Below are 24703 nucleotides of genomic sequence, written 5' to 3'. Positions count from 1 at the left end.
TCATCGCACAGCGCAGTCGCTTCCTGTTCTTCTTCTTTTAAATTACTGGTGGATCACATCTCCATGGTGTATACCGCCACCTACAGCGGCGGAGACACCTCTCAATATTTGCAAAAAAAAAAAGAACAAATAGAAACAGGCATAAGTCGCATGTCCGTTTTGCGCATTTCTACAAAATTTGCTTAAAATGTGGAGAAGTCGACGAGTCAGCTTCCCGGTTTGTGCTTCCTGTTGATGTGATTTCTAAACACGGCTTACATGAAGTCAGAAAGAAGTCAATTCTAATATCACTTTACGCCGCCGTGCTGCAATATTCTGATGAAACACATTGATAAGAAGACATTAACAATCTCTCTCATATCTTGGAAAAAAAAAAAAAAGACTTTTTGTTAATGAATTCTTTTCGAGCTCTTCATGTCCCACAAGAACGTACGATAGTGGAACACAACTGGAGGAGGAAAATGAGAATATTTTGATGCTAATATTTTTTTCTTCTTCTTCTTCTTTCAAATTGTCTCATTAAAATCTGTACACGGTGCGAGGAGGCATCAGCACAAAACGGGCTGCGGGTGAAATGGACATTTTGAAACGGAGCTTCTGCGAAGAAACGATAAGCTTGTACCTCGATTGCGAGCGGGCGTCAGTGGCATATCAAGCGCCCTGAAAAATGTGCAAAAATGTCGAGATGTCACGTTTTTGCGGTCGAGTCTCGGTCTCGTGCACGCGCGACCTTTCCCAAGGTCACGCAGGGGCTGTTGAGTGAGGCGAGGTTATCGTGCCGATGTTATCACACGATACAGCTCATGACTGACGCTAATCGCAAAGATTTCCGTCAGGGAGGAGGAGGGGGGGGATCAAAGTTCACAGTAGACGTGAGGAAGCAGATCTGATAAGCAGTTGCCACTCAAATGCTCTAATCCACTGTATAAATAGTCTTCATTTGTCTTTCATATCTTCCGGGCTGGTCCACGTTTGTCACGGGCTTTTCTGGCTTCTCATCTATAGCAGTGGTTCTGATTTTTTTTTCTAAAACAATACTTTATACTCCAAGCACCTCCATCACGGAGCAGCATTGAAAGTCGCTGATGTCCAGTTAACTCATTCACTGGCAGCCATTTTCACAGAAAGCAACCATCTTCGAGCCGGCTGTTTTACTGGATTTTGACTGATTTTGCAAGGCCCACAGCATATTGTGTCCTATTGCTATAAAAACATGGAACCTACCAAAACAAAGATTAGAGTCTCTTCTTTTATCAGGAAAAAAAACGTATATTTCTATCTGTTTCCGTTTTGTAGCAATTAGCATTAGAATATAGCTAAGCCCAATCATTACTGACAAATCTGCTTAGAATTGTGGGGAAATCAGCTTGTTTTTCAACACAGCCCTGGTTGATCTCTTATACTCTGCTGCCATCTGATGGCCGTTTTTGTAATAACTACCATTGTAATTGAATTTGTGTCTTCACCCGTTCTCTGTAGTTGAGAGGCTGCATCAAAGCTTTCTGTATGCTCTAGCATAAAAAAAACCAAAAAAGTATAAATACGTCTTTGGGACACCTAAAACATTTCAAATAGAACGTATTTATACGTTTTTGGGAAGCAAATGAGTCAAAAACAAAGTAGCTCATTTTGAAAAAACAGTAGAAGTAAATATTTACTTTACTTCTAGATCACTTGAAACCAACCACCGTAGAGCTGTACATGGAGCAAAATTAGTCATATAATAAGAAAGTTAAAACGATAACATCAAAACAGTAAACACTACAAAACACTAAAAAAAACGAGAGATGCTGAGTCAAAAACCAAAGAATAAAATAAAAGCATGAAATATTTTGTCTGTATTAAATCTTCTAACATTTTAAATTGAACAACTAAAATAAAGACTTTTAACAGAATGTTCACAGGTTGCGTTCAGAATGCATTTGAAGCAAACGGTTGCTTAAGTCGGCCCGAGCGAGACCCTATCTGTCCCCGTCCAATCCCCTCTCCCGAGGCCGAGCGAGCGTCTCGCGGGCTCCGATAAAGCGGGTGTGGCTGTCGGGTTCAACCGCTGGGACATTGCTGCCTCCTAATCCCCTCGCCCCAGACGCTAGATTAGCACAAACTCTGCAGCGCCAAATTTGTATGCCGCTCGTCTTTCGCCCTCCTCGCTGGCCAGAGTTGACTTTTTGCACATGTTAATTTCCGCTAAAAAATGCTAATTTCACCCCCCCCCCCCCCCACCCACCTACCCCCCCCCCCCCCCCCCCACCCCCACCCCCTTTAGGCTCGGCGGCTAAATGGAGTCAAAGTGGGGCTTCATTATCGTGATGAATTTGGGCGTATCCGTTTGACCTGCACACTCCTGCAACACGGGTGGATTTAAATTTCCATTGTTGTTCCATTGTTATTTTTTGGTACAAAACAAGAAAATGTTTGAACATTTAAAATATTTATTTAAAAATAGAAATATAATTAAGTTTCTTTTGGACGAAACAATTTATTTATTTATTAATTAATTCATTTATTTATTGATTTATTTATGTGGGCAGAAACTTGAAGTTGGAGTGCAGCTTGTGCACTGTGCACATTTATTGTCATTTATTTTTTTAGTACAAAACAAGAAAATGTTTAAACATAAAAAAAAAAAAAAAAGTAAATAAGATAAATTCTTTGAAACACGATAATTATGTAAGTTCATTTTGGATGAAACAAAATTTAAAATGTTAAAAAGGTGCATTTGTATAAATATGCATCTTTTTTTAACAATTATGCTGATTTTGTAATTGTGTCGCGTAATAATTGAAATTGGAATTGAATTTCGATTAATTGCACAGCCCTCCATCTGACAGTTTTGTATATTCTGCTTTAATGGGAGGTACGCGTGAGCTGAATAGAAAAGTTCAGGTGAAACATTTTGAAGTCAAAGAAAAATCTCGTCAACGGCAAGCGCCTGTCAAACGCGGAAGCCACGTTGCGTGATTTTGACTTCCTCTACGCATGGCAAGTAAATTGGGCTTAATGCGTCTGCTGAGATTGCATTATGATGATTGGCACAGGAGGAGATGAGAATGCCAAAGCAGCCGACGTTGCGCTAATTGGGCCGCTCGCGCATCCCAAATTGGAGGGAGCGCGTCATATCTCTTTGTCCTCCTAATAAGGAACACAAACATTGCACCCGGGCTTGCCTGCCTGCTTGTGGCATGTTTGTTTGCGCGACTTGATTCATTTAGAATCCTTAAGAAAACATTTTTTGCTTTCTTTCTAAGCACGGTTGAGCGGTGATTGCAAGAAAACATGTCGTCAAGGAAGTTTCGTTTTAAATGCAACGAGTTGTGGTAAACAAACATTTTGGGGGAAGTTTCTTCTTCTTGCAATTCAGTAAGGTGGCATCGAAAAGGAATGCAATTAAGAAAACAAGGCGAGAAGCTCATCAACTAACATCCAAAGAAAAATAAGCGCGTTTTGGTGGCTAACTAACTACCAGTTTTTATTGTTGCACTTGCCTTGGTTTTGTGGTTTGTCTTTTCTCTTATTCTTTACGTCACGAATCATCTTTTGGATGATCTCGACACGCCTCAAATCAGCACTGAATTTGTTGTATATGTTTATCATAACGGGACGTACCAAAAAGTTTCAAGGACTCATGGCCCGAAAAATTGAGCCGGAAGTCGGCCATTTTAGTTTGAAGCAGACATTTTGGGCCAATTCCACGGCTTTGTCGAACTCCAACTCTGTGACATGTCCGGGGTCACGCCAGGGTCAAGTTTGAGTTTGTGACCTGTTAAGTTGGGCTCGTGACCGTGAGGTCAAGTTGTCTGTTTTGAACTGATGTAGCTAGCATCTAGTTTCAACTGGTTTTAGGCTATGTGATGTCAGGAATCTTTAATCTCTTTACTGGGTCAACAGCCAATCAGATAATTCCATGTCAGTCCTGTTAGCCACATGTCTAGCCACAACCAATCAGATCGATTCTAAGCCTCCTGAGAAGTGTGTGTCTGTCGGATTATTGCTTCTATTCTCTCTGTGCAACTCCTTGTTTCTCGTCTAATCAAGTTTTTTCCATTTCTAATTTTTGGCAATACCAATAATGTTTGATATGTCTGTTTATTATTATGTTTTTGCCAGTTACAAATTGAAAGCTTTGTGACCGGATGTATCAAATCTGATACAAAGCAAAAGTCATATGTGGATGTTGATTTGCATAAAAAAAAAAAAAAAAGTATATTCAAAAAAGGACCAATAAATATTTGGAAAAGGTGGTGCAAAATCACAACACAGTTTCAATTATTGTTTATTTTCGGAGTATGATTTTCCCTCCGCGAGGTTATTTGTGTGACGGATGTGTCACGGGTGACCGCAACAAGCCCGCAACCTTGTTGTATGCGTCTTGGAAGGGCTTCACATCTAACCTGCACAATTTTTATTTTTTATTTTATTTTTTTTATGTCAGCATCCAAGCGTGATTGTTGTAGTGGACCCACTTTTTTTCTTTCTTTGGTAGCGAGAGGAAGCGGTTGAGTGTGTAAGTCTGCCAGCTTGCGAGACTCAAAAGCTATCCAAGCATTAAGAATTTATGAGGGCGCCTCCGTTAGGGAGCGAGTCAAACTCTATCAGCGGGCCGAGCGCTGTCAAGTGCCCGCCGTGGTTCTCTTTCAAATCATAGCATTTGACGTGGCAGCAGGAAGAAAAAGAAAAATGGCTGCTCATGCATGAGAAAGGGGACGTCTCAAGTCGATTTTTCACTTCTGTGCTGTAGAAGGAAGTGTAACTTTCTCTGCCAGGTTTGGACATATTCAGGCAACGATAGATTTGGGCTTGGCTGCTGCTTTTTTTTATTTTATTTTATTTTTTATTTTTTTTTGTGTCCATATTTGCTTTCTCGGTCTGTATCCGCTGTCAAAAAAAAAAAAAAGTCTTCCGTCCATCACTCACTCATCCGTCTGTCCTTTCGAGCGGAGTTCTGGCTCTCGTCCCAGCCCAAGCTCGGCTGCCATGCCGCTGATGAACTCCCGCACGGCGAGCTAATAAGAGCCCGACAAACCGGGACCAGATGTGGTCCTGCTGCAGACAAAAGAGGGAAATTAATCCGCACTTAGCCCGATTGTCTAAGTGCAGAGACGTAAAACGCGAGACGTGTGCAGACAGGCGTGCGCGCGCCAGGTGCCAGGCAGCTCCCATCCAGTTCCTTATTAGCCCTATTTTTCGGGCTATAAATCCCACTTTTTTTTTTGTTTTTTTTTGTTTAAATAGTTTGGCTGGGCCTCCAACTTGTACTCATGTGTATTCAAATTAGAGCCTGGACTGGCACCGAAAATCTTCACTTCTCAACCATGTCAACCTTGTTTTGGTGTGTCAGCGCCAGTGGCCAGAAGGTGGCAGTAATGCATGAAACGCACCCACAATAAAAAAAAAAAAAAAAAAAAGAAAGTAGAAGAAGAAATGGAAGCAGAAACACTTGATGATGGTTTCGCCCTGTGTGCCAATGAGAAGTAACGTTGTCAGGGCGGCCATCTTGGGACAGGGCTGCTCAAGCTCTTGTAACAGAACAGTCAGTAGAGCGCGATTGCCCAGCTTTCACAAATTCTTAAACGATTTTTGTTGTTAGATATAACACAATAGATGGCGAAAACACTTATGCTGCGTATTAAAAAAAAATAAATCTGTGATTTAAAAATTCAGCCTAAAATGGCTGACCAGTGGCGAACGACGCTGCCAACTCTGCCTTGAGTCATCTAGTCTTCTTATAGATATCGGTAGCAACAAATGTGTGTGAGGTATCGCTAGATTAGCATGTGGTTTCCTCACCCAAAAGGCACAACAACTGGCCGGGATTCTACATTTGGCCACAATGCAATGCAAGATTGTAGTTTAAGTATGTTTTAAACTTAAAAAAAAAAAGAAAAGCTTTTCCATAGCTAGAACTCGTGTTTTGTCCGGAAATTCTTTCGGAAATTTGTGCGTTCAGAAATTCCATCTGTACTTCCTGGTACACTGGGTTTTTTGGAACGCTCTGAATTTCCGAATTGTCATGAGTGAAGCTAGTGCGCTCAGAGCGTATTTCGCAACGTACCCACGAGTTTGTTTGTTTTTTAACTACTTATTCACATCGAGAGGCATGGAACAAACTTGACTAGACGAGAAACAACGGGAGTTGCACAGAGGAACAGGGGTAATAATCCGTCAAAACACACACTTCTTAGTTAGGCTTATATAGACAGTGTTTTGGTTGATTGGTTGTGGCTAGACATGTGGGTAACAGGACTGACATGGAATTATCTGATTGGGTGTTGACAGGATAAAGTGATTAAAGATTCTTGACATCACATAGCTTAGGACCAGTTGAAACTAGACGCCGGTCACATCAGTTCAAAACAGACTTGACCTCATGACCCAAACATAATGTTTTTATTTTTATTTATTTTTAACGCATGTCAACATCTGGCTGTCCGTGGCAGAGCTCAGCCGAGAATCTGCTCTGCAGGCAAAAAAAAAAGAAAGGTGAACCGCCTTTTTTTTTTGGCTTCTGCCGTCACACGCTCGTTCGCTCGTGTGCGCCATCCATCCTTCCACTCTTGTTTTTTTCGCTTTGTTTTTTCTCACTGCGGCGCTCGCATCGCTTATCAAGTGCGCACACTCGCGCCCCGAGAGACCACCGAGCACAGATTTTCCGTGACATTTTTGGGGGGGGACTTATTGACTGATCATTTGAGGCGGGCCAGAGACAAATCCACAAGTCACTGGCATGCCCGATTGGGGGGGTGGAGAGGGGGGGGGGGGGGGGTTGTAGGAGCCCCGATTATTCTGCCTCCAGGAGGAAAACGGACACAAACGCTTTTGGGTGGATTTTGTGCGAGTGTGTGTTTGAGATTGTTTGTTTTTGTCGTTGCCCTTGTGTGTGAGCGAGTTTGATTTTTTATTTTTATTTTTTAATTTTTTTGCATATTTGTGTTTAGTTGTGTGTTTGTGTCTAGGGAAGTAAAGGATATCCGACATCACGGTACGATATAACGATATGAAGGTCACGGTACAATAATTATCATGAGATTGTGGGGAGGTTGGCGATACCAAAAAAGGTTACAATATTGTTAAAAAATAAAAATAAAAACGGCCCGCTTCGTCTGATTTGAAACATAGAAGGGACAAAACATGCCTTGTGAAAATTAAACTGCACTACAAAACTAGCCACTAGAGGGTGCTAGAACTGCACAAGTGGAAATCAAAAATGCTTTTTAAAAAACAAAAACGAACTGTAAATACATTTTAAGGTTTACAAAACACACTAAAACTAACTAGAATTGTCGAAATAAAATGTCCTTCATTTTAGTCTTAATTTAATGCATGAGCCTTTGGGGATGATTTTGAAAATGATTTCAAGTAGATTTATTTTGATATTAATGGAATAAAGATGTTTGCAAGTGTGTCACACAGAAGTGACGTCATCTAGCAGCAGCCAATAGAAAAGCTCCAAAAGATGATGTCACTCCCATGGTGGTTTTAAATATTGCGCATCTTGAAAGTTGAAAGGTGAAAGCTTGATTTTTTTTTTTTTTTTTTTTTTTTTTTGGTCATGGCCACAAATGATCATTTTGTGCTCACATTTTGGACTCAAGGTCACGTGTGGAGCTCCACCCTTGAACACTCGTCCGTATATTCTTCCAACCGCAAGATAAAAGCTTTTTGATCAAGGTGCTAAAACGCACACCCGTATGAACGCATCAAGTGCGAGGATTAAGCCTTTTATTCAGGTGAACAGGTTGCATGAAGCGATGCCTATACAAGGCAAACGAGGTGGGAAGCGCAGCGGGAACAAAAGCCGAAAGGTGACGGAGCCACGATAAGGTCGGGCCGGATAATTGAACGCATGATTTGATATTGGCACACTTGACGTGCTCATGGACCACTCGGATCACATATAGAAAAAAAAAAAAAACATCTTGCGGGGGGTGTCTGATTATTTTCCTGGGAACAAATTAATTGTGAGGAAGGGATCAAAGACGAGTGCTTTTCCTTGTGTCACTCCAGGAACAACGTATTACTGACAATGGATTTTCAACCCCCACTTGTGTATAGAAAAGAAAGCCCTTCAGGAGGAAGTCATTTGTTGGGATATGTAGGAATATATAAAAATAAATAAATAAATATGTTTATGGAGGGTGGCACAGTGGTTACGTGGTTAGCACGTCCGACCTCCCAGTACTGAGGACTCGGGTTCGAGTCCAGGCTCCGCCCTTCCTGGGTGGAGCTTGCATGTTCTCCCCGTGCCCGCGTGGGTCTTCTCCGGGTACTCCGGTCTCCTCCCACATTCCAAAGACATGCAGAGCAGGTTAATTGGCTGGCAACCATTTTACGGTGTACCCCGCCTACTACCCAAAGCTGGCTGGGATAGGCTCCAGCACCCCTTGTGAGGAGCAAGTGGTTAAGAAAATGGATGGATGGATGTTTGTGGAATATGAAATACTCCATCTGCTTTTCTCCAACTCAGGGGGCGGCCATTTTGCCACTTGCTGTCGACTGATAATGACATCACAACGTCACATGACCAATCCCAGCAAACAGGTGAGCCGCGATTGGTCGTTCCCTGAGCAACTGTGATGTTGTTTTCAGTCAACAGCAGAGGGCAGTGTAATGTCAACATTTTGTAATTGACTTCTTTTTTATTTGGGGGGGTTGACTAAATTCTAAAGAAAATAAAAAATCATCCCAAAAAGTTATTTTTTTTTAGATGCTTCGTTGCTTAACAATACACACACCTTATTGTACTCAAAAGTAAAAAAACAAACAAAAAAAAACTGTGTTGTAATTAACAAATAGGCAATTTAAAAAAAATCACATTATTGATATTTATTATAAACTTGATCAATCCAAGTGATGACTTACTTGTATGTGGAAATATATTGTGGGCTTCTCTTGATTTGCTTGATTTTTTATTTTTTATTTTTTGCCAGACGAACTTGCTCGAAACCTCAAATTGAAGTCTTGCCACTTGAGTTTCGAACCAGCACAGTTGGACCCACGCGGCAGACGAGCTAACCACCATCACACCGTGCTGCCGGCGCAAATACATTTAGCTCTTAATCCTACTAAATAAACATGACCAAATCCTCCGTTACGCTTTTTTTTTTTTTTTTTTTTTTTTTTTTGCGCAGGTATGACGCCGACCAAAAACTCCTTCCCAAGTTTCCACTTTATTTGCCGCTTATCTGATATTCTGTTGACACTTTGGAGATTGGCGAGTCGGGTGAAGGCGGAAGAGGAGGAGGAGGAGGAAGGATGCCGTCAAGGTGAGCGTCGGTTATCAGTGTGTTCATGCAACTCTCGGTTGGAGGCAGACGGTGTGAAATTGCAGGAAAGTCGACGTGGAACTCGGACCCGGGAAGTGTGCGTTGATATATAAAAAAATAAAAAAAAAGGCGAGTTGGTCTCAATCGGACTGTGTCCACCTGGTCGCCGCGTCCTGACTCTTCATCCGTCTTGCAAACTCACTCGTGTTGTTTTGAGGGTTTATTTGCAGTGTTGCATCAACAATAACATCGAGCTGGACTGGAAGATTCTGATCAAAAGTCTAATTGATGATTTTTTCGAACAAGCAATAAATAAATGAATTTGCATTACTTGGGGCCACGTTGAGTTGCATTGAACGCATTCGCGAGCACGTCGACAGCATCAACGTAAACCAGATCAGCATCAGCTTGACCTCTTTCTCACCTAGCAGACACCATTTTACGTAATCCTATGAACATGCATATCCATAAAACACATTACATTATAGATTTTAACTATTCACATTGAAAGGCGTAGAACAAACGTGACTAGACGAGAAACAAAGAGAGTTGCACAGATGAACAGGAAGTAATAATCCGGCAAAACACGCACAATTCTCAGACTGCATCTACAGACAGTGAATCGATCTGATTGGTTGTAGCAAGTAAAGGACTAAAGAACGACATCACATAGGTCCACACGTCACCTAAAGGATGTAAAGATGGACGTCACATAGCCTAAAACTAGTTGAAACTATATGATGGTTACATCAGTTCAAAACAGACACTTGACCTCACGGTCGTGAACTCAAACTTAACCCCGTTGTGACCTCAGACATGACAGTGAGAACGATGTCCCATTCAAGCACGTCTGTGTGTTTTCGCAGAAATACATTGTTGTGTTTGCATGTGTGTGTAAGAGGAAGCGCGCCGTGAACAGGAAACTGCGAGGCGCCATTCCTTAAGGTCCCTGCACAAGAAGCAGCTGGAATTGGCTTACACACATTCCTGTCAGGATTAGCCCTTGTGCCATATTTGTTTTGAAAAAAAAAAAAATATGTTCAAACATTGGCTTTGGGACCCGAATTACATCCCGAGCAAGTGTCAAAACAAATCAGTAAACCACAATTCTTTTTTCTAGGACTTGTTGAATGCACTTTCTTTTTTTTTTTTTTGGTGAGTGTTTAATAAATAAGTTATTTGTAAAAAATCCAATTAATGAGCCTCCTCAACAAGCCTGAAAAGTCACCAATGGTTCACCACTCTGAATTTGAGAAAAAAAGTCTTAATGATCCATGTCTGAAACTGATCAGGAAGTATGAAGCAGACATTTCAGGACTTGTGCTTCTATGAACTCCGAGCAAGTAAATTACCCAAATGAGCCCCAAATTGAATTCAAGTATGATTGACAAATGGGCAAAGCTAAATTGCAAATATTTGTCTAAACTGTCTCATGTGGGTGAAGAAGCATGACGTCAATATTGGATGAGCATTTGAAGGATTCTCCATGCATGAAAACGGTACTGCGAGGACACAGTTGTCATTGTTTTTTATGTTTGCATCTCTGTCATTTTGGCTTCAGTTACTGTCTGTAATATGTGACCATATTTTATTCACGTTACTTTGTATATTGAGGATACAACGTATTCTTATTGCTAGGCTGTAGGCAACCGACACGAAGAGTAAAGTTATATTTGTTCTTAATATTTGTATACAAAAACACACCAGGCCATAAATATATATATATATAAATTCCAAAAATGATTTTATACTATACAAATAAAGCTTACTTACTTCCTAGTGTTGATTTTGGGTGTTATTCTACTTTTGACCACTAGGCGGCGGACAATTTATTTATTCCAAGACTAAATTTGAAGAAGAACGAAACAGGAAGTATTTTGACCAGCCACGTTTGTCTTTGAAAATTTTGAACGTCAAACGCCAGAAAGGTCAGGAAATGTAGGTTCATTTTAAAATGTACTCCTTTGGGTATGATTATTTAAACCTGTTTGTATTATTTTAAGTGTGTTTAAAGACCTTTAAATGAATTACTGTAAATGGTATAAAAACAGACGGGGAAGATTATTTAAATAGGGTATTTGACTTGGAAATATCAATTCCTAATGTTAGGTCCAGTACGTAATGGGCCAGTATATTTCCTTGCACTAAAATGACGTACTTTCTTCTTTTAGTGGACGTTTAAATGTTCTCAATGAAGCAGAAGCAGCACCGGCACCGAGGGGACTATTTATCGGGCGGAGGAGTCACCTGCCGGCGCGTCACCGCCTCTCTGACCAATCGTGGCGCGCCTCCTCTGCGTGCGTGCGTCTTTTTGGACGTCCCCCCTCCTGCGTCTCCGCGCGCGTTCATCCTCGCCGCCTGCCTCCAAACGCGCAGCCGACAGATTCGGCAGAAGGCGTCCGTCCACCTCCTCATCCTCTTCGGGACGGCGTCAGTGGACTTGGACCGCAGCTCCCAACCTGCCGAACCCGACGTGACTTGTTTGGGATTTTGTCGCTCCTGGCCCCGTTTTTGTGCGCAATCAAGCCAATGTTGGAAAGGTAAGTGGATGGAAATTGGGGGGGGGGGAAAAGAAAAAGTTACCTTATGTTGCAATCAAGTTGCAAACATTGCTTGTTTTGTGGTGTCTCATGTAAAAGTTTGTAAAAGTAGTGATGTCATCTCGTACCTAGTAGGCTATTTCATTCTTCTTTGTATTAAGGGGAAGACTACCAGCATCCCTATATGGCAAATTGTTGCCTCGATTTGCTGTCTTGTTTATTTGTGATGCCCTTACATAGCCACACGCTCTGTTGCGGGAATGATTCCCACCACCTTAAGCTTTCCTTGCAAGTGACCCTGGGACTATAATTTACACCTTGTAGTGTACAATATGTGTGATGATGATGATGATGATGATGAAGAGCAGTGGCATCGGCATCCGTGTGTGCGCCAGGGTGCAAATATTTTCCCTTGAGCCTCGGTGGCTGCAGTTATTCGTCAGCTGGGAGTTTGACATCAACTGATGGCTTCATGTTTTTATCATCATGACACACTATACATGTATAGAAACAAAAATTAACACTTGCTTTTGTTTATAAGTAAAAGACATTTTAGTTTTGTTCTACAAGCTGTCAGTACAACTGCCAAATTCCAAATATTCCCATTGAGCGCAGTGCTTCTCAGATATTTTGCAGTGAGTAGTACCTAAAAATAAACTATAGTGCCAACGTCATCACCAGGATTAAATAAGATAAATAATAACTGAGCTGGACTTAAATGTATTGGATTCAAAAACGTGAGGCTACTGTCACATAACGCGCAGTTTGTAACGTGGAATTCTGGAGGGAACTCGCGTCACTTTGAATATCAACGATTGAGAGTATTTATTTGCAGAAAATGGAAAAAAAAATGATCTCCAGAACGTACCAGTAGAAAATTCTATACACATATTTATTGGGTGAAGGGAACGAGTGCGTGTGTGTGTACTTGTATGCGTGATGTGTTGGAGGTGGTTTGGGAATGTGTTTATTTTGGCCTTTCCCGCTGCAGAAGGACAAGAAGTGAGACGGGGTGTTCCGAGCTTGATGGATGGTTCTTGTGTGGCGCTTTCCTTCACCTCTGTCTCAATCTTCATTATGCAACACCCCCTCCCCCCTCCCCAAAATGCAGCCTGTGTCACGGCACGCCACCAAACAAAAATGTTACTCGTGACAAATGTTACTTCCTGTGTTGTCTTGAATGGCAACAGGTGGGGGACATGTTGAAAATGTTCTGCCGTCTAATGAATTGTTTTGCCTGTCAATGTTATTGTTGGTAACCTTGCTGCCACATGTAAATTGTCATATATATATATATATATATATATATATATATATAATATATATATATATATATATATATATATATATATATATATATTAGGGGTGTGAATTGCCTACTACCTCACGATTCGATTCGATACCGATTAATCCCGATACGAATTTACAAGTCGATTGTTGCGATTTTTTTTTTCAAATGTAGAAAATACTAATCAGTAAGCTTGTAGAGTGTAAGATTTATATGAAAATGTATTATTTATTTATCTGAAATTTCAGTCTTATAGAGGTTGTAATCTGTTTCATGTTTGAACAGCATTAAAATAAAATATTAAGGCTTAATGTTCCGTTCATATAACATTCTTCCATGCTCAAGGTGTGAATCCTAACCCGAAGTCAGACGTTTTGTTGAATATTTTTCCATTAAAAATGGAAGTTTAAAAATCGATTCACACACACACAAAAAAATAAAATAAAAATAAAATAAAAAAAAAGGCAATGATGATAAGACGTTGAATCGGTAAGACTACCGAATGAACAATTCTGAGCTCTTAAAAAAAAAAGAAAAAAATTTGTTTTAATCGATTCCAGAATCGCACGATGTAGTATCGCGATATATCGCCGAATCGATTTTTTAAACACCCCTAATATATATATATATATATATATATATATATATATATATATATGTGTGTATATATATATGTGAGCTTTTCATATTTGCTGAGGACCTGCTAACATTGCCTGTTTATTGAGCAACCACTCAACATTTTTACTGCGCACACAAGGCGCTTTATTGGTTTAAGAAATACGTTTGGAGGAGCAAACAGTATTGTGCTCGTAGTTTCAAACCGTTCTCTGTGCTTTTTTCAAAAATACCCAAAAGGCCTCAAGACTTACCGTATATTTTACGCACCTTATTTCTTGTCTTGCGCAAATTAGCCTCCGTCGACCTGACATTCATCCCCATACACTGCTGGTGTGGAGAATATAAAAAAAAAGAGAGACAGCACAATTATTTTCACTCTTGATAGCAGCACTTCATACTAAGGGTGTGCTCAAAAAATCGATACGGCAATATATCGTTGCGGGCCGCATTACAATGTACACGTATGGATACGCAGGCGTCAGAATCGATATTGCTCGTTAACTTTAAATAGGCAGTTAACGTTGCCTTGCTCTTTTTTTTTTTCAATATTGTGACCTTTTTTGTGTCTCCCACCTCCCGGCAATATCGTGATAATTATCGTATCGTGACCTTCATATCATGATAATATCGTACCGTGATGTTTTGGATATCGTTACATCCGTAGTACTCACCTGACACTTGCAAATTGTCGCTAAAATAAAAGCTCATTTTGGCTGTGATATTACAAGTACGCGATGTTGCTTCTGTTGGAATGAGAGGTGTGCTGTCCCGGTTGCTCTTTTCAGCTCCCGTTCGACCCAAACAACAACATCAAGAATAACAACCCCCCCCCCATCATCAAGGCCACCCGGGCACCGCCTGGCACCACTCGAGCACTTTCCCCGTCTAGAGCGGTAGGAGCCGCTGATTGCTATTTTACAGGAGTCAGCTGGTCAAACAGACGGGCTGACATCCCCCATTGGGTTTCATTAGAGCCGGTCTTGATGTTAAAGCCCGCCTAATCCACTTTCACAGCCCGGCAGACCGCGATGGGGCGAGCCGCGGCGGCTATCTTTAGACGGCGCGCAAGCGCGGGCCTTTGGCTGCCGTCGTGAAAACAATCGCGCGGAACGAGACGGACCCGCGTCGGCTGAGCCATGCTAATGACGACCGTTATCGTGGATCGAGTCGCTCCGATTTGCTTTGCTGGAGCAGGAATGCGGAAACTTTTTTTGTTTTTATGCTTAGAGTGTGGAGTGAATATTTGCAGGATTGTCAGGAAAAGTAAAAATGGTTGTAATTGCCTTCAGATGCCGCGAGATGATGCCCAAGCAGTACTTGTGTCGAACTGAAACTCCTCAACTCACTTCAACGTGCCTCATTGACACCAGGATGGCGCCAAAGCACTTTTTTTTCCTATTAGACAAGACTATTGCTTGACATAATGAAGCTCTTTCGAATCACTTCAACATAGTTCCAAGATAGGTTGCATTTTCCCTCATGGATGCAGCACATCATCGCCAAACTGATCAGTTACACTTGTAAATAGGTAAACAAGATATGTTTTGCTTTTGTAATAGTTTTCACAGAGTGAACTTTTAAAATGCTTCAGAGCATTTAACATACAAGAATATACACAAATGAAATCAAAATAGTAACCCCCTCAAATGTAGATTCCAGGTCCTGCTATTGCACTTTTTTTTTTTTTCTTTTTGAGTACAGTTCATAAATACTTTGTTCTGCCTCCAAATTTATTTTGGGTGTAATCCCACTGTCAACCACTAGATTTAGTTTGACTGTGTCAATCCTGCTTTTTATGCCTACTGAAAGCAAGCGGTAGCTTCGTTTTCTAATGTAGATGTTCGGGCCTGATCGTTGATGTATATTGTGAGATGAAAAGTTTGTTTGGAAAAAAAATTGATTTGTTTACTGTAAAAACAGAACATCGTATGCAGTGTATCCAATATCAATTAAATATGTGTGGCTTCTCTAATGCTCGTCTATGCATCCTAACAAAACTCAACGCAGCTCTGCTTACCTTTTAGCTGAGACATGATCGGCTTTCAGACACTGTAGTCTGACCTTGGCGTGAAAATGAGGAACTTGGTGTGGGTGTGGTATTATGCAAATAAGCTCAACATTGATGTCACTGTTCATGCTCATTTGCATAACCGCACTCCCACATGCTGTCAAAGTCTGGCAAAATTTAGAATTGTCTCGCTCACAGACACATTTTCAGAAAGAGGGAGCTAATTAAGGATGTACTTAATTTGCCACTTGATGGGGACACAATAACGTGTCGCCTTTAAATCGTGCGAGTGTACCTAATAAAATGTCCTGCGAGCACATTTTCTGTGGTGATTAATTTCAAGACAACAGATGGTGTTTTCTCATAATCTTGTTAATATCTAATACAAATATGTGATTGTTGACATTGTAATTGCTAACTGTTGTCACATGTTACATTACCAGAGATTTTTTTTTTTTTTTTTTTTTTTTAAATTGCAAACTAATCATGCGTGCCTCAGTGACACTAACTCTCGCTGACCTTTATCTAGCTGTCAGGCGCACGGCGGCAATAAGGAGCTCGCTTTAGGGCCGTTAGCGATGCCACTCGGTGTTTGTCTCGAGATATTGTGTATGTTCAGCACACAGCCGTGCACGCACCGCCACAGATAACACAAGCGTGTGTTTTGTAGTGCAAAGATCAGGTCAAGGGGAAGGGAGGGTGATTTATGAAGTTCCGTCAACGTACACAAGATGTGTGGGAAATTTGTTGGGTCACAAAAAGTGTTTTCGGGCACCTAAAACAAAATTGTTGTTGAACGCGGGCACCTGTAAGGTCCCAAATCACACGGAAGGATTTTGCCGTCGGAATCGCTGAACATGGTCGTTGTCTGCGACCGTTTTTCCGAGCAGATCGCGGAGGAACAATCAAAGGATAATTTTTTAGAGCAGCGGTTCTCAAATGTTGTCACATGCGGACGCTAACTTTGAAAGATATATGTGAATCTGAACTACACAAGCTTATGCTGCATTCAAGCCGGATATATCCGAGTTGGTTTTTCCCGACCTGAAAGCATTCGAAGTGAAAGTAAACAACCAAAATGGCGGATAGTGGTAAATTGTTTTCTATTTTGGTTCTTAAAACTCATTTTTGACCTTCTTGCAATTTTGTTTCATTTATATTTTAATCTTATTTCATAAGCATTCCATACAGTTCAGTAGTTCACCATATAATTTTATGCAGGCAGATAGCGTCATACTGTCACGTATATGGTGTTACGTGAAGTTATGTCAAATATTTATGAATGAAGAAAGCTATCTAGTTTTATACTCAAATAAATTGTTTTATTATTCACGGCCTTTGTTTCCAAAGGAGAAACCATTGTTGAGTGACGTCACTTGTACTTTTTTCCGACTTTGCAAGTGGAATTTCTAAGTTCAAGGGGGCGTTCCCGTACACACTTCCTGGTTTGAACTCGGAAAAGTCCGACTTCCGACCTTCCTCGAATGCAACATTAGCTTAGCTTATCGAAGCTTTATTGATTTAAAATTTACATGATACACATTTCTTCTGTATCAAATATTCTATATTTTGTTCAAAATTAAAATAATTTTGTTCAAAGTTTAAAACAAAATAATTAGGCCTGATTATGCATGAGTTTGTATTTTATTTTTTCCTGAGAATGACTTCTATTAAAATTGACTTCACGTTTAGGTTTTAAAGTATCATTTGTTGCCTGTCAGTCTGTGGAATCCACATTTCTGTGGCCGTATTTTGAAACGCAGGAGTGAAAAACCTTCCACGGCACGCTATCCGCAACTTTTTTAACACGCAGAGATGTTCAGTTGACTGATTGATCTGAGATTGCCGCAAAATTTCAACTTTGTTTACCCAGCTTCAAAGTGTTTCTGTTGACATGGTGTGACACTGCGACATTTGCAAAAAAAACAACAACAAGCAAAAAAAAACAAAAACTGTAAGCGCGCACGCTATTTGACAGGTGGAGAAGTTGCGAGAAAGCCTGCCGGGCCGCCGCTCGCTGCACAATTTCCATACAAGCGCTCGGCGAGCTGCACGCATGACGAAGCTTCAAACGCGTTTTTCTTTTAGCGCCTCTTTCTTCCCTCCTGTCATCTTTTCCCTTTTCCCTCGCTGTGGAAATTCTGATTCATGTCTAATATGTGACTGCTCTCTTATGTGTGCTCTGTCTGCACGCAGTCAATAAATCAATAACAAATCAGCCTCGTTTTGCCCATAACGAATGTCGTAAGAGTCTGTCAGAAAGAGATAAATTAAAGTCAGGACGGCCCGCCGGCCTTCGAGTAAGACTGATGTTCGTACTTTCATACTCTATTGTGTTTATGCATCCACACCCAAGTTGACATTTATGATGAAGTAATGTGGTGGCTTCTCACAGCCATATTATCATATTACACATCAATTTGTAAACACCACTGATTGATCTATTAAGTATTTATTTAATTTTTTTTATAAATACATTTTTAAAGTTGATTTTTACTTCTAGGAGAGTGAAATTGATTTGTTCTGACGTCATTTTCGATAGTAACTTATTCTATTTGCGTGCAGCATAGCAGGTAAATGCTGCGCCGCCATGTTTGCTTTGAAATCTGGGCTCCACTTAATTGACCCGAGTTCTGCAGGCTTCAGATCCCTCCTGGCTTTATATTCACTTAGCATTTCCTCAATGTATTCAGGACCTGTTTGATAGATTCGTAGCAGAATTGTAAAATCAATTCTACGTCTGATTTGGAGCCAGGGTAAATGAAAGCCTTTTCTACGTTCTCATCTCTTTGTTCTGATCAGAAACCCGAGCTGCAGCTGCGTGATGCTCTTTTGAAGGAGTCCAGTCAGAATATATCATCAGTCCTCACATGTTTGACCTTCATTAGTGGCCAAGCACCGCATGGTTGCAAGGCCTTGGCTCAATAAAGATCGGGAAACATTGATACCAAACGAACGAGCCGCGTTTTTTAAAATTGGCTTTCCCGCCAGTGACAACTGAACGTTTTCTTAAGACGCCTGCAAACACGACAGATGGAAGGAGCTCATGGGGGAATCCAAAAAAAAAGAGATAGAGTACGACAAAACAAATCTGTTCTTCAAGTTAGTTGCTGATGCCAGTATGTCTACTTTATGTTCCGGCTAATGGGATTAGCCTAAGGGAAAACATTGTGGACCAAAAGATTCCTTGTTAGCATAAAGTCACACAAGTTCAACATTTGGCATCTGGACTGGAGTTTTCTACTTCTCTTCTCTTGTAACTCCATCTGTCCATACATCCACTTTCTAGCACACAATCCTGAACTGGTTAGTGACCATCCATAGCAAAAAGTCAGACGTCACACAGGAAGATTCCGAGATACTCAACAGTAATGATTCGGTTGGAAAAACTTGTGCCTCTTTCAGCAATTAAAACTTTCATTTTAATTATGTAAACACTGTGAATTAAAAAAAAAAAATCACATTTTGTAAAAGGTACTATCCATTATCATTGATATGTGCCCTGTACAATACGGATATGGGTATAAAAATAATAAATCCCTTTTGATAAGTATATACTCATTTGAATAATTCTACATTATTATATATATGAGTTACTTATAGGCCAGTAATCCACAGGATATTCCATAAACAACCACCTTGAACTCAGGCGTAGCAACTCTTGCTACTGTCAACCATCGTTTAAAACCTTTTTTTTTTTTTTTGTACTTCTATTGTTTGGGGATCACATTCCATTTATTATAATAATTGCATCGGTAGAAACTCACACAACGCAGCAATAAAACAATATAGCGGCGGCAGAGCACAATACGAGCATTTGGTCCTAATGAAGTCACAGGGAAACTTAATAAATCACAATTTACATTGCAAGTGCTCCAAACAAGCCACTTGATAAAAGACCCGTGGATAATAACTCATCAGGCCGTTTGCTGTGTTCCGCTATTGACATCGCACCTGAATCAACATTTTGCAATTAGAGGAAAATTCCGTTTGTCAGCTTTTATTCCACTTTTGTCAAATGCTCTCCCGAAACGCGGCTTTCATCTGCCTTTCCGCGTCCTCCCAACTCGAGGCACCACGGCGGCCCTGAATGCAGCTCTCGTCTCGTGATATTTCCACAATAAGAATATTTTATCATGAGCACGACACGAGCCTGGGAGCGTGCGTGTGCGTGTGCGTGCGCGTGAAGGCTTTTACAGAGAAGCAATCTGCCTCCAGTCATGGAGCATACCGTCTGGCACGCACGCACGTCGCGGCTTCTATTAAGGCGAACGGCCACAGACGGACTGCAGGTTACGCTGCATAATGACGTCTGTCAGCGGGGATGTTAAATGATGATGAGTGTTGAGTCATCGCACGTGGAAACATGACAACGGTCCTCACAGTCCTCACACGATCTCACTTTAAACCTCCAGGTGTTATTCACTATGCACCGATGCAGAAACTTTTTTTTTTTTTTTGCTATGCCTTCCAGAAACTGAGCTTAATGTGCTTCGTGATATTCCATTATGCTGAGCGAGCGGCAAAGGTAGGAATGAGAATGGCAATCTTATAGAGGCAGCCGATTATCGGCCTTTGCTGAATCGCGGAAAGATGCTCAAATATGCCTGATTATTGGTAAGTTTGTGACCTGCTTACCCGAAAGTGGCTAATTTCTTGAAGCAATCGTGATCTTCAAATTTCAAATAAGATATATTTTTGGTCCATTTTTTTTTCTCTAGAAAGAATCCTAATATTTTTTTAAAATGGTGTCCAAATTGTCTGAATATTAATATATCAGGAATAGCACCTAGTACAGTGAAGTCTGTATGACAAATAATGACAGACTGGCCAGCGCGCTTTCCTTTATTGTGGATTTGAAACGTTGACATTTTGGCTGTGGCGCGAGCGAAGGGAAGTCGTTTCCGCGTCGTGCCGCTGCCAGCTGTGATAAGATTTCGGGCCGAGCTGCCGTGCGACACAGCTGCTTCACTACAGGCGACAGCAAAGACTTTGAAATCCTGCACCTGTGCTCCTTTTTGGGCAGGACACCATTAGAGATTGAGTGACGAACTTAAAAAGTTCCACCTGAATTGGTTAAATTCATTTTTAGCAGTCAAACCCCAAGTATCACTTTGGACCCAGATGAGCAGTCCCCTCAAAAAAGAAAAGATCATCAGTAGTGACGGACAGTTTTAGCTATGGTTGAAAACTTTCCTTTCTAAAACAACCGTAAACCGGTAATCGGCCCGTGCCTAATTTCAGATCGAGATGCACCAGTTTTTCACAGTTTTACTGAAACCCCTGCTTGCATAATTCTCCAAAGAATTTAAGTTTGCTGTGAACGGACTCATAAAACAAAGAGCTAGTTTATCTTTAATAATGCGAAACACCACGAACTGGCTAACGGCAATTAGCATGGATGTTTTGGTCATTATAAACCTAACTGCTAACGTACACTCACTGCTACCAGGCATGTTGAGTCACAACAAGGACTGAACTTTTGAAAGAAAAAAACAACAACAAAAACAATCTCTTAAATATCTGCGGAATAGCTGTGGTTCAGTGTACAGCAAAGTAACAGCTCTCGATTTTACTGTAGCCATCACACGTCAGTTGGTCTCGTTCCCTGACATTGATTGACGTAGTGGAGCAGTAGTAGAACTTGTAGCAGTCACAATGAGAACAAGAGTGAATACCCTCAGGCTAGAACCGTGTCGAGGAAAATGAATGAGTGCAACATCGCCCGCAGGCCGAGGAAATGAAACTTGTGCTGACATTTACATGAAAGTGTGTGCCACGGCGGCCGAGGAGTTCTTTGCCACTCCGCAGTGGAGAAGCAGTCAATGTGGAGGGGAGAAGTTCTCTGTTGGAGTATGACAGTGAACTGACCATTAGGCCAATTCAAAGGGCTCTTAATGATTGGATAGGTGACTTGAGCTAGGCCGTTGTGTACCCTTGACCTGTCCTGGCTTGCCGTCTTTCTATCTATCTGTACTCTGGCACACATTTATCCAGCAGAAACCAGTTAAGACCATGAGGTCACACACATTTATACATTGGCTCGGCTAGGTCGGCTCCCGTGTGAGTGCACGGCCAAGGTAGTATTAGATTAGCGACCATTTTGAATGGGGCCGACCTTCTTCGGCGTAAAGCAGATAAGTCTCCACAGCTGTGTACTTGATCTTTCTGGCATCAACGAAATTGTTCAACTGAGAATATGCAGTCTCCTGGTTGTTATTATTAGTATAGCGAGCATTCAAGATAAACGAGTGACAGTTCCCATCGAACTTTACAGCAGCAACATAAAAATTACGACGTCAGGATCTTATATTTTACTTGGGACTTGGGTAGCTTTAAAGTTGTAATTTCAATATGTAATTGCCACGTTTTGCTGATGTACAGTATGCAACAAATACAATCATAAATCTCACTACCGCTGGCATCAGCCATACAGAATGTTGTATGTTGAAGAAAGGAACTTAATTAAAGCCAGGCGTATCGATTTGTCTCACATCAGGCGGTAGAAATCAATGAGTTGAAATAGCAAACTCGATGATGGCAATTCTGCCTACCATGGCAACGAGACACCATATTTCCCCCGTTGCCGTTTTCCACTCGCGTCCTCCCATTGACGATGATTGAACCTTCACTGCTTCTTTAGGGATCACTTCTGATATTGCATGTAAATAACATAAATCTGATTTCAATGCAAGAAGGAATGGACAAGCTGAACTTATTCTCCATTAGTGAAGTGGTCCACAAGAGCAAACAGGCTGGTTTTGGTTGCTGTAGACAAAGACACAAACTCCAGCATGAAGTCTTGGCGTGCCTCCATGCTGAAGTTTTTTGGCAGCGTTGTGTTGGCATAAAAAAAAAAAAAAAAAAAAAGAGTAAATGTTTATTGGCTCGCTCTCCACTGTGTTCTCTCTGAAATGTTACCACAGCCCAAGCTGGACATATTTATTGCATATACAGGCAATACACTGGAGTTTTGTTCATCAATATTTCAGTCTGCCAAGTAATGTAAACATGAAAATACAATGGCGTCAGCTTGATTTATGAAGGAAGGATCTAAATAACAAACTCTTGGGATGCGCCACATAAAGAAGCTTCAGTCCTGCTGGCCCTTAACGGACCAGGATGAATTGACTTGGCTTTTGTTCTAGTAGAAGTTTCAATCAGTGAAGAGCTAAATTGATCCATTTGATTGCGTCCAGGTGGCAGGGACAACAAATCAAGCACGGATTGGATGAACTTGTCTGTCTCTTTCCACCTTGAGTTCCAATGTCTTGGATAACAACATATTCCCAGATCTGGGACAAAAGGTAGTCCTGGCAGTGTTTCCTAGGTCTGCACCAAAGTCTCCTCATGGTTAGGGATCCATTCCTGAAATATTTGCCCGAGTGAATCTCGATCTGGAAGAGGTCCTCACCCGGTCTTCAAGGGTGATCTCAGACACCTTGCGGATCCATTTCAGACTTGCAGCCACGTCCTTTCTGGCACTACCCAAAGCTCATGACCAATGTTGATCGACTGGTAAATTGAGAGCTTTGCTGATGCAGCTCTCTTTACAGACGACAGTCCGATATCGTGAAGCGCTTCACTGCAGATGCCACACGTATCCGTCTGTCAATATCCGATCTACCCTCTTCACTTGCTGACAACCCTGAGATGAATGAACTCTTCCCACCGAGGAAGGACTTTGCGACCGTCCCGGATGTTGCGATTCTCACATCAGCCAAAGATGAGATTCCATGAGAATGGACTCACACTTGGCCTTGGCTGTGTTTAGAAATTGTGTCCGTACGGATAATGAACAGGGCAGCGTGTTGGAATTATGTTTAACATGTTTGCCTCACACGCTGGAGATCTAGTTCGAATCTCAGTTGGAACATCTCCATGTCGATTTGCAAGTTCTCCCCGTGCTTTTTGAAGATTAGGAGCTTTCCCAAACTGATGAAAAAAAAAAAAAAATCTAAATATAACTCATAAAGTAACTGTGCAAGAGATATTTTTTTTCCAAAGACAGATATAGCTGCAGCATCCATCGTCAAAGTAAGACAGTATCCAATTAAAGAAACCCGGCAGGAACAATACGATAAAAGACGAGGAATATTTATAGCGATGCGAACTTTTATCATCTGCTCATTTGGTCTTTTTTTTTTTCTGTCTAAAGCAAAACATGCTGGATATCCGGGAGCCGCTTTGCTGTTTATTTTAACTCCTTAACGACTCGTCGAGATGAGTCCCTTAAGCCCTCAAACAGTTGAAACGGAGATTGGATCATACTGGTTTAGAGGTTTTCTTCATTTGTTTTTGCCTTAATCCCATCACATCACAGTTGTGCATTTAATCCCGCTGAGAACCGCTGGGAAAGAGAGCAGCGATCACGCGACCTGCGTTCCGTTCTGACTTTTGTTATTCGTGCATTAGACATGAGCACATGAGGCGACCTCACAAGTCAACACACAGATCCACTTCTCTGGAGAGTCAATGGAAGTGAGGCGTTTTCCTTGTTTGCCCGCTGTCCCTTTTTCATAGCGGCCGATTTGAGAGCATAGATCATAATCAGGATGTGGCAGAGGTTATTTACACTGTCCACAAGCCAGTGTTTGGCTTTCTTTTTCATTCCCGCTCAGCTACTTATCCGATTCTTCATTCATTGGTGGGAAAGGGGCGTGTGCATATTCTGCATGAGAATATGAAGCATAACTATGCATACCCGTATCTTTATGAAGCAATAATGTAGGAAAAACCAAAATACTGCATTAGTCCTCAAATCTCTCTTTGGAATTACCTGCAAGATATGTAACCTGATCTTTATCAAGTTAAACAAACATACTTTTCTTAAACTAATATCACAAAACCAATTGTATTTATGAATGTTTTTACTGAACACATGCAAAAGTCAGTGCAAGGTGACGGAAAAGTATTTGAGTTTAGTAACTGGTTGAGCTTGTTTGGTAGCAACAACCGCGACCAAATGTTTCCTGTAGTTGCAGTT

General features: G+C 41.1%; 1 protein-coding gene and 1 long non-coding RNA gene across 2 annotated transcripts in view; one reads left to right on the top strand and one right to left on the bottom strand.

The window, feature by feature from the left end:
- LOC144001704 (uncharacterized) overlaps positions 1-24703 on the bottom strand; it is a 102410-nt gene that overhangs the window by 9444 nt on the left and 68263 nt on the right. Inside the window, exon 4 of the long non-coding RNA XR_013278553.1 lies at positions 13961-14036. This is a non-coding gene — a long non-coding RNA (uncharacterized LOC144001704). The remainder of the gene's footprint in view (positions 1-13960; positions 14037-24703) is intronic.
- The window catches only part of LOC144001697 (ryanodine receptor 2-like), a 169043-nt gene that overhangs the window by 83947 nt on the left and 60393 nt on the right, over positions 1-24703 (top strand). The window contains exon 103 of the mRNA XM_077496235.1: positions 11435-11803. Within this exon, the coding sequence (XP_077352361.1) occupies positions 11435-11803 (369 nt within the window). The remainder of the gene's footprint in view (positions 1-11434; positions 11804-24703) is intronic.

This window comes from Festucalex cinctus, chromosome 14 (assembly GCF_051991245.1).
Source record: "Festucalex cinctus isolate MCC-2025b chromosome 14, RoL_Fcin_1.0, whole genome shotgun sequence".
Lineage (NCBI taxonomy): Eukaryota > Metazoa > Chordata > Actinopteri > Syngnathiformes > Syngnathidae > Festucalex > Festucalex cinctus.
This window is presented reverse-complemented; position numbering and strand designations above follow the sequence as displayed.